A 14,904-nucleotide genomic window follows, 5' to 3' on the forward strand; every position below is an offset into this window, starting at 1 on the left:
GGGATTCGTCAGTGGCTATGGCGATATTTAATCCAGTTTATTGCTAGCTCGTAACCTATAATTTATTTTGTTTCCAGAGCCCCTGAGATTATTTTGGGTTTGCCGTTTTGTGAAGCCATTGACATGTGGTCACTTGGGTGTGTAATTGCGGAGCTTTTTCTTGGATGGCCGCTGTACCCAGGAGCACTGGAGTATGACCAGGTGAAGTTACTTTTATGTTATTTTTTTTAACAATGTTTCTGTTAGAAAGATGTGACAAACGTTTTGTATATACTTGTGGGTTTGTGTGAAGGTTGCAAATATTTTAGATTAGTATTGATAAACACTGTAAAAGCTTTCATCACAGTTCCCTAAAGAGATGAGAAATCTTTTTAAGTTTAGCAAATGCATCTGTTTACAGTCATGCCATATTTGCTCTGCTGAAAATCAGAGTTTTTAGATTGCCTTTTTTGTTTAATATCACAAACATTTACTAGGGGTTTGTGACATTGAACTATACATATTGCACATCCTCTCTTCAACGTAAAGCACCACAAGATATCTTGCCACACGAAATCCCTCTGCAGATCCATGAATACACCTCACTCAGATTTTAATCGCGATGTCTTGAGACACGTACAGTAGCCAGGCGATTTTGTGCAGTTGATTGTTGAAATCCTGCCTACCCAAGACATAAATATATGCCCCTCTTTGTGTAAGTCCCTTTAGTCTCTTGAAGCAAAAGTGGAACATTTGCAGCATATAACTTGCTTACCAGCTGGGCCCAGGAAATCCCCAAGTATTAACAAAGATAAAATATGAAAGGGGTTAATACTCTCATACTGCTGTTGTTGGAACCAGTTTCATCGTGTTCTAGGGTAAAGCTTAATATTTATTGGTGAGTAAGTGTGGTGGACCCACATCAGTCCGGCTTAGTTAGGGTTCGCTAGAGAGACCTCCTGTAGTCCGTCCTACCCATCTGGTTCTTTTTCTGGTAGTCCTGTCACATATTTGGAGCATCAAGAGTCTCTGTCGAACTGCTAATCCATCATGCCTGCCATCTATTTTCCCTCCTTGCCCCAACCACTGTTCAAAAGGGTTAAGCCCAAATATTCTGATTAACACCGCTACCACTCCCTGTTTGTGTCAGCAGATATATGAACCTAAAAACTATGCAATGCAGCTCCAAAGCTCTCAAACTTCTTTCACAGGTGTCTTAGAGAATCACATCTGTTCTCGCTGATGCTGTGTGCGCCGCCCTTGATCTCCGTGATGGGGATTTGAGTCTCCAAACCTTAAGGAAAAGCTCCTTATTTTGGTGCATGCAGTGGTAAACACCCCGCCAATCAATAAAATGCAATACAGAACCATCTGCGTTAAAGAAGATAGCTAGAATACCATGAATCGGCCCACTCTTAGGGCTATCTATGAAGGTCTGTTTATATATATATATATATATATATATATATATATATATATATATATATATATGTATATATATATATATGTATAAGACATTCTCTCACGACCCTTCACCACCCCACTAACTTTCAGCTTCTCCATAGACCCTGTCCATCCAACCAAACTGGAAATGTGGAAGGTAAAATAACCAATAGCAGCATCGAATTGTGACTCGGAACATGTTTGTTGAACATTCGCTTAATTCTATCCAATGTGCAGTAGTGCTGCAAAATTGCCACGTCGTAAAGTATCAACACTGGATCTTTCCAAAAGCCAACATTAAAGTCAAGTTTAGTATTCCAACATTTTAAAAAGATCTTGTCTTCTGCAAGCATCTGTGTTTAAACAGCATTCACAAGATGAGGGCAAAACATAATTTGCGCACTTCTGATAAGGAGTGGTTAGGACATCTATTTGAGTTTCGTTCATTTTGTTTGTATTGCTTCTGAAGAAGTGCATGACATCTGTAGAAACATTAAGTTTGAGGTGTCTATATCTGATTATTTTCAATTTAAATGAATAAATATGCTTAAGAATTCATTAAATAAGTCGTCTGCCTCATGGGATTTTTTTCATTCTTACATCCGCAGACCTTCCCTGCAACCTGTAGAACTTTGCTAGTAATAAACTGCGTGTGGAGCTATCTGTGAGCCCTCCGATCACTCGCACACCAATGTATCCACTTTTATTTTTGAATGATTTACTTTTTCTGAGGATTACGTGGTCCTTCTGTCGGTTATTAATTTTGTGTTTTGCTCGTATTGATATGTTTGTACTTTCTGACAAAAGTCTGCTGTAGATACTGATAATATATTGCTTAAATACCACACCCCTTAGCTTCATGTGAAAATATGCCTACACCACTGTCACCTCAACCTTCGTGCTTAGGGATGAGGCAAGGTTCTGTTGCTTAGAGGTGATCATTGTCCAAACAGCAAACCGTGCTCGTACAACTTGATTAGGAGATTTTTAGGCATTGGCTGACACAGAGGTCCGTGGACATCTTGGCAAGGAATCTGATAAACTAAGCAGCTGATGACGCCACTGTTAGAAGAACCTTTAGCTCATTCATTTGAATGTGGTGTCGAGGATGTCGATCATCGCACATTATACTCTGTTTCGCCAGTAGTCACTCCTCAGGGTTGTGCTAAACCATTAGAACACAGTCTAGAAGCAATAGAGGAGCCCATTTTTTAAGATGCCATTACCAAGGATCCCTAAACCCGTTTTATATATAATGAAGCTAGAAAAACGGAACGGGTTTCACCATTACATATTCTGTGGTACTGGATCATACCATGTTCCAGCACGTGTAGTGCAGCATGCGAGAGTAGAACACGTCTAAATAATACTAAATACCTAATATAATGCCAGTGACTTGACCGCCTGTATCCTCTGACTCCTCATCAGCAACGTTAGAAGACAGTGTAAATAACATTCTTGCGAAGACATTTTCCTGGTGGAAATGGCTAAGTGACAATTGTGAGTGCTCTGGTTTCTTTCTGCATCTTTCGTAGAGCCAACAAAAATTTTACAACACATTTTATTGAAATCCTTGAAGTAGATTATCAAAATATGAAGATACTACCACAGTACAGACCTCACGTCGAAGCATATGATTTGCCGATCTTTTGCTGATCCAGAACGTAGCTTCTGCAAATAGCTTCAGGACCTCAACTGAGTGCTCTTGTTTTTTTAAGTTTAACATAATAGATCCATTGCACTTGTAAAGGGACATAAGTGGGAAGAGGCCTATTGTAGCACAGTCGGGACGTTTTTCCATAAGTGCATGGCACCGTGGCAAGGTGATTTAGCCTTTCAACATCAGAATTAAGATTATGAAAATTCTTGTATTAAGACGTACAGGTGTAGCCCACGAAATTTGGATATTTCCTTTTTATCCAACTCTTAAAACCATTTCATTGCAAACATTTAAGTTGTACAAAGCATAAATGTTATCAGCTTTCCCTCTTGGACCCAACATCCTAGAACATCTTCTAGTGGTACCCATAGATCTGTACTAAAGGAGAAGCATCAAATCAAATCAACCCTCTGAAGGGTCCATATCATAATCCCTCTTAATAGAGAAGAAACCACTTTCCTATTTCTGCATTCTATACCTTGTTTTTTTGCTCAGCAGTGCTCCGTTTTGTTCAGGACCTTTAACGACTTCTCATTAGAAGGGGCACACTTTGCCTTCTGAACTACAACGATCATCCTTTTTAACACCAAGCACAATGCTTAGAGCTAAATTCTTGTTACGCTTTTTTTCCCTTTGGCATACGATCCAGCATGGTCAGCAACTGCGAGGGTATCTGTAGTCACCCCCAGGAACTCACCCAGATACTAGTCTAAAAACATCCAGAAATAGGACATTTTCATACATCCTCCCCACATACGAATAAAGTCTACTGATTTATCATGGCATTTCTAGCCTAAGGCAGTGCTGCTGTTTATTCTAGGGACATGCACATGTGATGTGTGTGTGTGTGAGTGCATTATAAATTAAAAGCATATTTGTAAAGAAATGGCTCCCTGTTGCAGTTACCCCCCACTTTTTGCCTGATACTGATGCTGACTTGACTGAGAAGTGTGCTGGGACCCTGCTAACCAGGCCCCAGCACCAGTGTTCTTTCACCTAAAATGTGCTGTTGATTCCACAATTGGCACACCCTGGCATCCAGGTAAGTCCCTTGTAACTGGTACCCCTGGTACCAAGGGCCCTGATGCCAGGGAAGGTCTCTAAGGGCTGCAGCATATCTTATGCCACCCTGGGGACCCCTCACTCAGCACAGACACACTGCTTGCCAGCTTGTGTGTGCTGGTGAGAACAAAACGAGTAAGTCGACATGGCACTCCCCTCAGGGTGCCATGCCAACCTCCCACTGCCTGTGGCATAGGTAAGTCACCCCTCTAGTAGGCCTTACAGCCCTAAGGCAGGGTGCACTATACCACAGGTAAGGGCATATGTGCATGAGCACTATGCCCCTACAGTGTCTAAGCGAAACCTTAGACATTGTAAGTGCAGGGTAGCCATAAGAGTATATGGGCTGGGAGTCTGTCAAAAACAAACTCCACAGCTCCATAATGGCTACACTGAATACTGGGAAGTTTGGTATCAAACTTCTCAGAATAATAAACCCACACTGATGCCAGTGTTGGATTTATTAAAAAAAATGCACACAGAGAGCATCTTAGAGATGCCCCCTGTATTTTACCCAATTGTTCAGTGTAGGCTGACTGGTTCCAGCAGCCTGCCACAACCGAGACATGTTGCTGGCCCCATGGGGAGAGTGCCTTTGTCACTCTGAGGCCAGTAACAAAGCCTGCACTGGGTGGAGATGCTAACACCTCCCCCAGGCAGGAGCTGTAACACCTGGCGGTGAGCCTCAAAGGCTCACCCCTTTGTCACAGCACCGCAGGACACTCTAGCTAGTGGAGTTGCCCGCCCCCTCCGGTCACGGCCCCCACTTTTGGCGGCAAGGCTGGAGGAAACAAAGAAAACAACAAGGAGGAGTCACTGGCCAGTCAGGACAGCCCCTAAGGTGTCCTGAGCTGAAGTGACTCTAACTTTTAGAAATCCTCCATTTTGCAGATGGAGGATTCCCCCAATAGGATTAGGGTTGTGACCCCCACTCCTTGGGAGGAGGCACAAAGAGGGTGTACCCACCCTCAGGGCTAGTAGCCATTGGCTACTAACCCCCCAGACCTAAACACGCCCTTAAATTTAGTATTTAAGGGCTTTCCCTGAACCTAGAATTTAGATTCCTGCAACTACAAGAAGAAGGACTGCCGAGCTGACAAACCCCTGCAGAGGAAGAACAGAAGACACCAACTGCCTTGGCCCCAGACTTACCGGCCTGTCTCCTGCCTTCCAAAGAACCTGCTCCAGCGACGCTTTCCAAGGGACCAGCGACCTGAATTCTCTGAGGACTGCCCTGCTTCGAAAAAGACAAGAAACTCCTGAGGACAGCGGCACTGCTCCAAAAGAACTGCAACTTTGTTACAAGGAGCAGATTTAAAGACCCCTGCAACTCCCCGCAAGAAGCATGAGACTTGCAACACTGCACCCGGCGACCCCGACTCAACTGGTGGAGAACAACCAACTCAGGGAGGACCCTCCGGCGACTCTACGACTGTGAGTAACCAAAGTTGTCCCCCCTGAGCCCCCACAGCGACGCCTGCAGAGGGAATCCCCAGGCTCCCCCTGACCGCGACTGTCTGAACTCCATTTCCCGACGGCTGGAAAAGACCCTGCACCCGCAGCCCCTAGCGCCTAAAGAAACGGAACTTCTGTGCAGGAGTGACCCCCAGGAGGCCCTCTCCCCTGCCTAGGTGGTGGCTACCCCGAGGAGCCCCCCCCTTGCCTGCCTGCACCGCTGAAGAGACCTCTTGGTCTCCCATTGAAAGCTAAAGGAAACCCGACGCTTGTTTGCACACTGCACCCGGCCGCCCCGCGCTGCTGAGGGTGTACTTTCTGTGCTAGCTTGTGTCCCCCCCCCCCCGGTGCCCTACAAAACCCCCCCTGGTCTGCCCTCCGAAGACACGGGTACTTACCTGCTGGCAGACTGGAACCGGGGCACCCCCTTCTCTCCATTGAAGCCTATGTGTTTTGGGCACCTCTTTGACCTTTGCACCTGACCGGCCCTGAGCTGCTGGTGTGATAACTTTGGGGTTGCTCTGAACCCCCAACGGTGGGCTACCTTGGACCAAAAACTGAAAACTGAAAACTGTAAGTGACTTACTTACCTGTGAAAACTAACAATAACTTACCTCCCCCAGGAACTGTGAAAATTGCAGTGTCCACTTTTAAAACAGCTTATTGTGTTTTATGTGAAAAGTATACATGCTAAAGTAATGATTCAAAGTTCCTAGAGTACTTACCTGCAATACCTTTCAAATGAGCTATTACATGTAAAATTTGAACCTGTGGTTCTTAAAATAAACTGAGAAAAGATATTTTTCTATAACAAAACCTATTGGCTGGATTTGTCTCTGAGTGTGTGTTCCTCATTTATTGCCTGTGTGTATGTACAACAAATGCTTAACACTACTCCTTTGATAAGCCTACTGCTCGACCACACTACCACAAAATAGAGCATTAGTATTATCTCTTTTTACCACTATTTTACCTCTAAGGGGAACCCTTGGACTCTGTGCATGCTATTCCTTACTTTGAAATAGCACATACAGAGCCAACTTCCTACAATATTCACTTAAAGTGACTGTTCTGATCAATAGTCTTTGTGTGCTGTCTTACTCTGCTCATTCTGAGAGGCCATCACAGATCAGTGACCTACTTTTAACTTGCTCTGTTTTAAGCTGTGCTGGCCCCTAAGTATACTTTCTCTGAAGAGATAGAAATGTATTAAGCTTATCTCCACAGACCCTCTTCCCCTCAGTAAAGTTACTCCACTACCATAAGGCTCTAGAGGTTGACTGTGAAAATCCACCAGCACTTTGCTCACTATTCGACAACTCTTGCAAAACATAAATATGTACCTTCTGATGGATACAACTACCTGTGGATTCCTCACCTAATGAATTCTCCCATGGCGCCAGCATTCGACGGAAATCTTCTTCCTAGTCTCTGCACGTCGACGAGGACGTCACTCTAGCCCACGCGACGCCGTCTGACGTCATACAGGCAATAAGAGGTCCTCGACGACGTGCCGACGTCCGTTCCCTTTTTTCCGTGCATTCGAAACGGTTATCTTCGAGGGAGCAACTGTTACTTTTGTGGTTAGTGTATTTTTGCTGCGTAGTCTTTCGCTGTGGTAATAATGTCGCAGAGAAAGTCTGGATTCAAGCCTTGTCGTGAGTGTGGAGGCAAGATGTCAGTGACGGATCCTCATTCCGACTGCCTTTGGTGTTTGAGCTCCGACCACGACGTCTCGACTTGTGATTCATGCCAGCACATGAATCCAAAGGCCCTCAAGGAACGTGAGGCGAAGCTGTTTATGGCGAAATCGAAAAAAGAGAAGCATCACAAGAAGTCTTCTTCGCCAAGACATCGGCGTCATCGAGACTCCCAGCGCCGTAGAGAATCTCGGCGTCATTCGAGCAAGGAGACTCGTTCCAGGTCTTCGGATCGGCGCCGAAGGACATGGGAGATCAGTCCCATGGTTACGCCTCATCCTTCGACGCCGTTGCCCTCTCCGGCGTCTCCGACTTCACCTGGACAGGCGTCGGTGTTTGAGGTATTGGAGCCTCAGGTGTTATCTCCGGCGTCGCAGACGTCGAGGCCGCCTCCGAGACAGGCACCCCAGTATCCGGCTTTTCCCACCCCTGGAGCCGATAGTTCCGCATTCTTGAATGCGATGTATGCCATCTTCCAACAGATGGCTCCAGGGGGTGCTCCGGCTGGGCCTTTGGCCTTTTCATTGGGTGATCCTGCGCCTCTTCGGCCGGCACCCTTTATGCCCTTTCTCCCTTTTGGGAACGTGGGCTCAGCGCCGGTGTAGGCGCTGGTGGCCGCTCCGGTGGCTTCAGAGGGATTGGCCCCGGGGATTTCCATCCCGTCGACGTCGGGATTTCGGCCTGTGACTCCGGTGGGTCCATCTGCTTCGACTGCTCTTTCGTCGGCGCCGAAGTTACCTGTGGCGCCGGACGCGGCGTCGGTGGCTTCTGAAGATCGGCGCCGATCTTCGACTTCGGCGGAGGCATTGTCGACTCCGCGTATTGAGCAACGGCTTCATTCGAGGAGACGTGCTCTCCGTGTATTAGAAGAGCAGGAGTACCAACGAGCCCTGGAAGAAGGAGAGCTAGAGGACTCGGGTGATGGGCTGCGTGGTCTGGAGTCGGCCAGTGGGCTGGACACTTCCCCCTGAGTGGGATCTTTCGTCCCCAGGAGAATATACTGAGGAGGCTGCTTCCTTTCACGCAGTAGTACGGAAGGCAGCTAGTTTTTTGGACCTGCCTTTGCCGGTGATGGAGGCAAAACAAAACCTTCTAACAGAGGTGCTACATCCGGCCTCAGCTGCGGCAGAGCCTCTTTTGCCATTTAATGACGCTCTGCTGGATCCGGTGTTAGAGGTGTGGAAGAGGCCGGCATCTTCCCCAGCAGTTCACAGGGCCGTGGCCAGGAGGTATCGGGTGGCTCCAACTGACCCTGGTTTTCTGTCTAGGCACCCTACGCCGGAGAGCTTGGTGGTGCAGGCCTCCTGTTCATCCAAGTCAGCGCCTGGTTCTTTCCCGACGGTGCCTGGGGACAGAGATTCAAAGAAACTGGAGGCGCAGTCCAAGAAGATTTTTTCGTCCTGCAGTCTGGCGTTGAAGGCCACCAACGCAACCTGTATCCTGGGGAGGTATATTCATGCTCTGATGGATGACATTTCCTCATCATTTACAGAGCTTCCCCAGGGTCTTTTGGACGTTGTTTCAAATGCCCAGGCTGCTGCGACCCAGATTATCCAGACTGGACTGGATACGACCGACTCAGTGGCCAGAGCAATGGGCACAACTGTGGTGGCAAGGAGGCAGGCCTGGCTCCGTAACTCGGGCTTTTCTGCGGATGTACAGTCCACATTGTTGGATCTCCCGTTTGATGGGGACAAACTGTTTGGAGCCAAGGCTGATTCGGCCTTGGAACGTTTTAAGGAGAGCAGGGCCACGGCTAAGTCGTTAGGGCTCCAATCTCCTTCTTCCACGGCCTCTTCCAGATTTTTCTGGAGGTTTCGTGGATTTGGGCGTGGCTCTTCCTCCTCTTCCTTTCGGGGAAGATATCAGCAACCTGCCTCTTCCCATCCCTATAGATCTTTTAGAGGGAGAGGTAGGGTCCGCACCAGAGGAGCCTCTCAGCAGCACTCTGCCTCTTCCTCATCCTCTGGCGGGGTGCAGCAGGGGAAGCAGCCTTAGGCTTCCACCATTCCCCACTCACTCCTCTCCTGTAGGGGGAAGATTACAGCATTTTCTCGCCAAATGGAAGACTGTTACAACGGACACTTGGGTTCTCAGTATTGTGGGAAAAGGCTACACCCTTCCCTTTCGGGAGTTCCCGCCCCTCATCCCACCCCGCCCTTCTTATTGTTCAGAAGAACACCTCCTGTTGCTAGAACAGGAGGTACAAGCCCTCCTTTCAAAGGGCGCGGTGGAGTTGGTCCCAGAGCAAGAAAGGGGTCGAGGATGTTACTCAAGGTATTTCCTGATTCCCAAGAAGGATGGTCGTTTGAGACCAATCCTGGACCTGAGGATCTTGAATTGGTTCCTCAAACAGGAAAAGTTCAAGATGCTGACCCTAGCACAGGTGCTTTTGGCGTTGAACATGGAAGACTGGATGGTGTCTGTCGACTTGCAGGATGCTTACTTTCATATCCCGATACTCAAGTCACACAGGAAGTATCTCCGGTTTGTGGTGGGATCGCAGCACTATCAGTTTGCGGTCCTTCCGTTTGGTCTTACTTCAGCACCTCGAGTCTTCACGAAGGTGATGTCGGTGGTTGCGGCAGAACTCGGAAGGAAGGGGATAGCAATATTCCCTTACTTGGACGACTGGTTGATCAAAGCCAAGTCCCCGGAGCTTGTGTCGCATCATCTGCAGTCAACAACCCAGTTGTTGTTCGACCTGGGTTTTTCGGTGAACGAGCCCAAATCTCACCTAGAGCCCTCTCAGCGCCTCCTGTTCATAGGGGCAGTACTGGATACAACATTGGGTCGGGCCTTTCCTCCGCCTCAGCGGATTCAAGATATTCAGGATTTGGTTCCAATGTTTCGAAATGGAGCGGTAGTTCCAGTCCTCAAGGTCCTTCGTCTGCTCGGTCTGTTTGCCTCCTGCATTCTGTTGGTCACGCATGCTCGCTGGCACATGAGGGCTCTTCAGTGGTGCCTCCGAAGGCAGTGGTCTCAACACAAAGGGGATCTAGAGAGTACTGTCAAGATCTCCAGAGATGCTGCTGTGGATTTGAAGTGGTGGATTGCAAGCAACAATCTTTCACAAGGAAAGCCGTTCGAGCAGTCGCCACCAGTGGCCACAGTCATAACGGATGCTTCCACTCTAGGGTGGGGAGCTCATCTGGGGGATCTGGAGATCAAAGGCCTTTGGTCTCCAGAGGAACAGATGTTTCACATCAATCTGTTAGAGTTACGGGCTGTACGTCTGGCTCTCAAGGCCTTCCTCCCTTCCCTTCGTGGTCAGTCGGTACAGGTTCTAACGGACAATACTACCACGATGTGGTACATAAACAAGCAGGGAGGAGTAGGGTCGTACCTTCTCTGCAGAGAAGCTCTTCGACTATGGTCCTGGACAAAGGACCATCAGATTTGCTTGATAGCAAACCATCTGGCCGGAGTCTTAAACGTGCGTGCGGACAGTCTGTCGCCAATTCTCGGCAGACCACGAGTGGCGTCTCCATCCAGATCAAGTCTGTTTAATCTTCCAGAGGTGGGGGTTTCCTCGGGTAGATCTGTTTGCCACTTGAGAGAACGCGCATTGTCCGTTATTCTGCAGCCTCCAGTATCCGATGCAGGGAGCGTTGGGGGACGCGTTTCAAATAACCTGGTGCGGCCAGTTGCTTTACGCGTTTCCTCCCATACCCTTGATTCCTCGAGTATTGAGGAAGATTCGCCAGGACCGGGCTCTAGTCATCCTAATAGCTCCGGATTGGCCAAGGAGGGTATGGTACTCCGACCTTCTCCAACTCTCAATGTGCCCTCCGCTCCGTCTCCCTCTCAGGGCAGACCTCCTCTCGCAGTCACAGGGGCAGGTTTTACACCCCAACCTCCAGAGTCTGCACCTACATGCCTGGAGATTGAACGGGGCAACCTGAGTTCCTTCTCTCTCCCGCCTGAGGTAGTGGATGTTATATTAGCGGCCAGGCGACACTCCACTAAATCTATCTACGCTAATAGATGGTCTAAATTTGTTGCGTGGTGTGGAGAGAGGCAGATTGATCCCTTACATGCTCATCTATCGGACATTTTGTCTTTTGCTCTGTCTCTAGCGCAGAAAGGTTGTGCAGTGGCTACCATTAAGGGTTATTTATCGGCCTTGTCAGCCTTCATATGTCTTCCAGACAAACCATCTTTATTTAAATCCCCTATTGTTATCAGATTCTTGAAAGGTCTTCTAAATAAATATCCTCCAAAACCATTCGTTATGCCGCAATGGGATTTGTCCTTGGTCCTGACTTTCCTTATGGGGTCCCCTTTTGAACCTATGCATTCTTGCCCCTTAAGGTATTTGTTTTTAAAAACAGTCTTCCTGATAGCTATAACATCAGCAAGGAGAGTGAGTGAGTTGCAGGCCTTATCAGTAAAACCTCCTTATACAACTTTTTATGGGGATAAGGTGGTGTTGAGGACCAAGGCTGCTTTCCTCCCGAAGGTTGTTTCACCTTTCCATTTGGCTCAGGCAATTACTTTGTCCACGTTCTATCCTCCGCCTCATCCTTCCAAAGAGGAAGAAAGACTGCACCGTCTGGACCCAAAGAGGGCGTTGAGCTTCTTTATTGATAGAACAAAGGATTTCAGGCTGGAGGATCAGCTGTTTATTGGATACGTGGGCAAGAGGAGAGGAAAGGCAGTCCACAAGAGAACACTATCCAGGTGGGTTGTTCTTTGCATTAAAGTCTGTTACTCTTTGGCAAAGAAGGATCCTCCTGAGGGCATTAGAGCTCATTCCACCAGAGCTAAGTCGGCCACTTCGGCCTTGGCCAGAGGTGTTCCTGTGGTCGACATCTGCAAGGCCGCAACTTGGTCGTCCCTTCACACTTTTGCAAAACATTACTGTTTGGATTCTGAGGTTAGAAGGGACGGCCATTTTGCACGGTCAGTGCTGCAGGATTTCTTGGTTTGACCATTTGGGCACCCACCGCCAGGCGTGGTACTGCTTTGGGACTCTATTCATTAGGTGAGGAATCCACAGGTAGTTGTATCCATCAGAAGAACGAGTTACTTACCTTCGGTAACGACTTTTCTGGTGGATACATTAGCTACCTGTGGATTCCTCACGGTCCCACCCGCCTCCCCGTTGCCTTTCTGGTCTTACCAAGTAATCCTTGAGTGCGCTCCTCTTGGTCTTCGAGGGTGCAATAGATGTTGTATATAATATATTTATATATATGTTTATATGTATATATCTTTGTGTATATACTTGATGTGTATATATATTAAAAAAAAAAAAAAAAGAGAGAGTTATATATATATATATATATAAAAGATTTACAGCTATTCAGGCAAATGTGTATTTTACAATGTTATGGGATGTTGCCTTGCTCTTTCATTGCATTGCCTGGTTGTTCTCATGCACGTAAAAAATGATTGGTACTGACGTCGTCACGTCGTCGAGGACCTCTTATTGCCTGTATGACGCCAGACGGCGTCGCGTGGGCTAGAGTGACGTCCTCGTCGACGTGCAGAGACTAGGAAGAAGATTTCCGTCGAATGCTGGCGCCATGGGAGAATTCATTAGGTGAGGAATCCATAGGTAGCTAATGTATCCACCAGAAAAGTCGTTACTGAAGGTAAGTAACTCGTTCTTTTAGCCCCATGAGACACTGGCAATTACTTTACACAGCCTCCCATTCAAAATGTTAGTTGGCTCTTGCCAACATTACTGAAGTCTTACTATCTACAATGTCTCTGTGATGCATAATCTCTACTGCACCTTCTGGGCTCACGGAGCAGCTTGCTCTCCCTCACAGGGCAAAATCTGGAACATAAGCAAGATTAAAGTAGGGAGACTCCTAGACCAGGCAACAAAACCCCTTTGTTCCAGGCTCAAAAGAAACAACCCTGTGAATGTGTAAACTAGGTAAAATACAGCTAAAGTATGTGGTTTGTGTGGAAGCAAAGATCCATTCGTGGTGAAACAGAAGACATCTGCATATAAAATATACAACACCGGTCCCCCTTTTTGCAGTGTAGTTGCATGTCAGTGACTGGAGAAAAAAAATCTGCTTGAATGACTGAACCGTAGATCACTGGTACATTCAAAATTAGCAGTAGGCTTCGAGTCCCAGGAATCTATTTGTGAGGGATTTTGTTTTGCCTCTGCTAGCACCCGGACAAGCTATCTCCCACTTGTTGGAACTGACAAGATATGAAAACACTACAGGATCACAGCTTCAGTGACTGGGTGGTGCTGATTGTGTTCTATAAATGTTATGTGTGTACACAGATGTGCAGTGTCCAGCAAATTGCAATCCGCTATTCATTGATTCGAGACGGATGAGTAGAAGGTAACCTCCCTGTCCTGCTAGCTTCAACTCTAAGCCATGGCTCTTGCATTCTAATTTCTCTTGCTCCCTCCAGTGCTCATATCTGTTTTTTACGAACTTTGATTTTGGGCCATCTTTTCTTCCTGTGCATTACCTTTTATTCAAGTTCTTTTAGAAATGGTCTTCCTTATGCCCCTTCTCCCTCGGGTATGGTTATGTTTCACTCCTCCTAACCCTTCAAGCATATATTATTCTTCCACTGAGATTGTTATTTCTATTTTACGGATGTTTTGGTAGTTGGCTTTAAATGTGCAGTCTATTATAAAAAATTACAGTGCAGATAAAATAGTGACAAATGGTTAAACCTGACGTTATAATGTGAAAACTTGGAGGAGCACAGTAAATGATGTGGATTCCATATAGTAAATATTCAACCAAGTCGCTACAGAGAATTAACAAGAAAGAGCATGATCGGAATGTCATTCATAGTCAGATGACCCCTAAACAAAAACTGAGAAGTGAAAAATGGTGGGAAAGAAGTTGAAAGGTTTATCAAATGGGGATTTGGTGTGGGATGAATACTATGTACAAATGATTCTCGTCAGCCGTACTGTCACTAGCAAGCTATATTGATTCAGACCTGAGATTATTTTTTGGACAGTGTTCGATGTACACCTTGATCCCAATGCTAATCAAAAATTAACTTACAGGTCCGTGTTTTTAATTAATGGTCTTCCTGTTAGAGAGTATGTTACAATCGAGGTGCTCTTCACACAACTATTGTGGAGTGCTCATTTAAGGTCATGGAGTCTACCAATCCCTGTGCCCACCTTTTATCTCACCCATGCTGGGGTTTAGCTTATGAGGGCATGATGCAAATGCTGGAGTTACATCGCATAAGGGTTGCCCCTTGTTTTTGGCTGAAAGGCGTCACCCTTAGATTATAGGTTAGAGCACTTCCTGGCCATAGTTTGAACATTGGTGCCAGAATTTTCGTCCTCTGTTAGTACAGGTAATTCTATAGTATTTTGAGGTCTCCTGGGATAAAACAGACTTGCTATGAAGCTGCAAGTTATCCCCCCCAAAACATAGAGATTATCAATTCTCAACCCCTTTGTTGTTCCCTCCCTCAATTTTATGCTGCCGTGTAGGTTTTCTTTTATCTTGAGAAACTACCACTCTGTAGTAGTAGGCTGCATGAGTAGAACTGGGTAGCTTTCATATCTGGAAAAGTGGTTCAAGGATAACTTTTTTTAGATCATCCAATAACATCACATTAGTCTCCAACTTTCTTCCAGATTTCTTCACA

At 46.6% G+C, this 14,904-nt stretch overlaps 1 protein-coding gene across 4 annotated transcripts in view; it reads left to right on the forward strand.

Annotated features, from left to right (window-relative positions):
• HIPK3 (homeodomain interacting protein kinase 3) overlaps positions 1-14,904 on the forward strand; it is a 323,948-nt gene that overhangs the window by 132,122 nt on the left and 176,922 nt on the right. For all 4 annotated transcript variants that reach the window (XM_069223525.1, XM_069223524.1, XM_069223527.1 and 1 more), the window contains exon 3: positions 78-201. In XM_069223525.1, the coding sequence (XP_069079626.1) occupies positions 78-201 (124 nt within the window). The remainder of the gene's footprint in view (positions 1-77; positions 202-14,904) is intronic.

This window comes from Pleurodeles waltl, chromosome 3_1, assembly GCF_031143425.1.
Source record: "Pleurodeles waltl isolate 20211129_DDA chromosome 3_1, aPleWal1.hap1.20221129, whole genome shotgun sequence".
NCBI classification, from domain to species: domain Eukaryota; kingdom Metazoa; phylum Chordata; class Amphibia; order Caudata; family Salamandridae; genus Pleurodeles; species Pleurodeles waltl.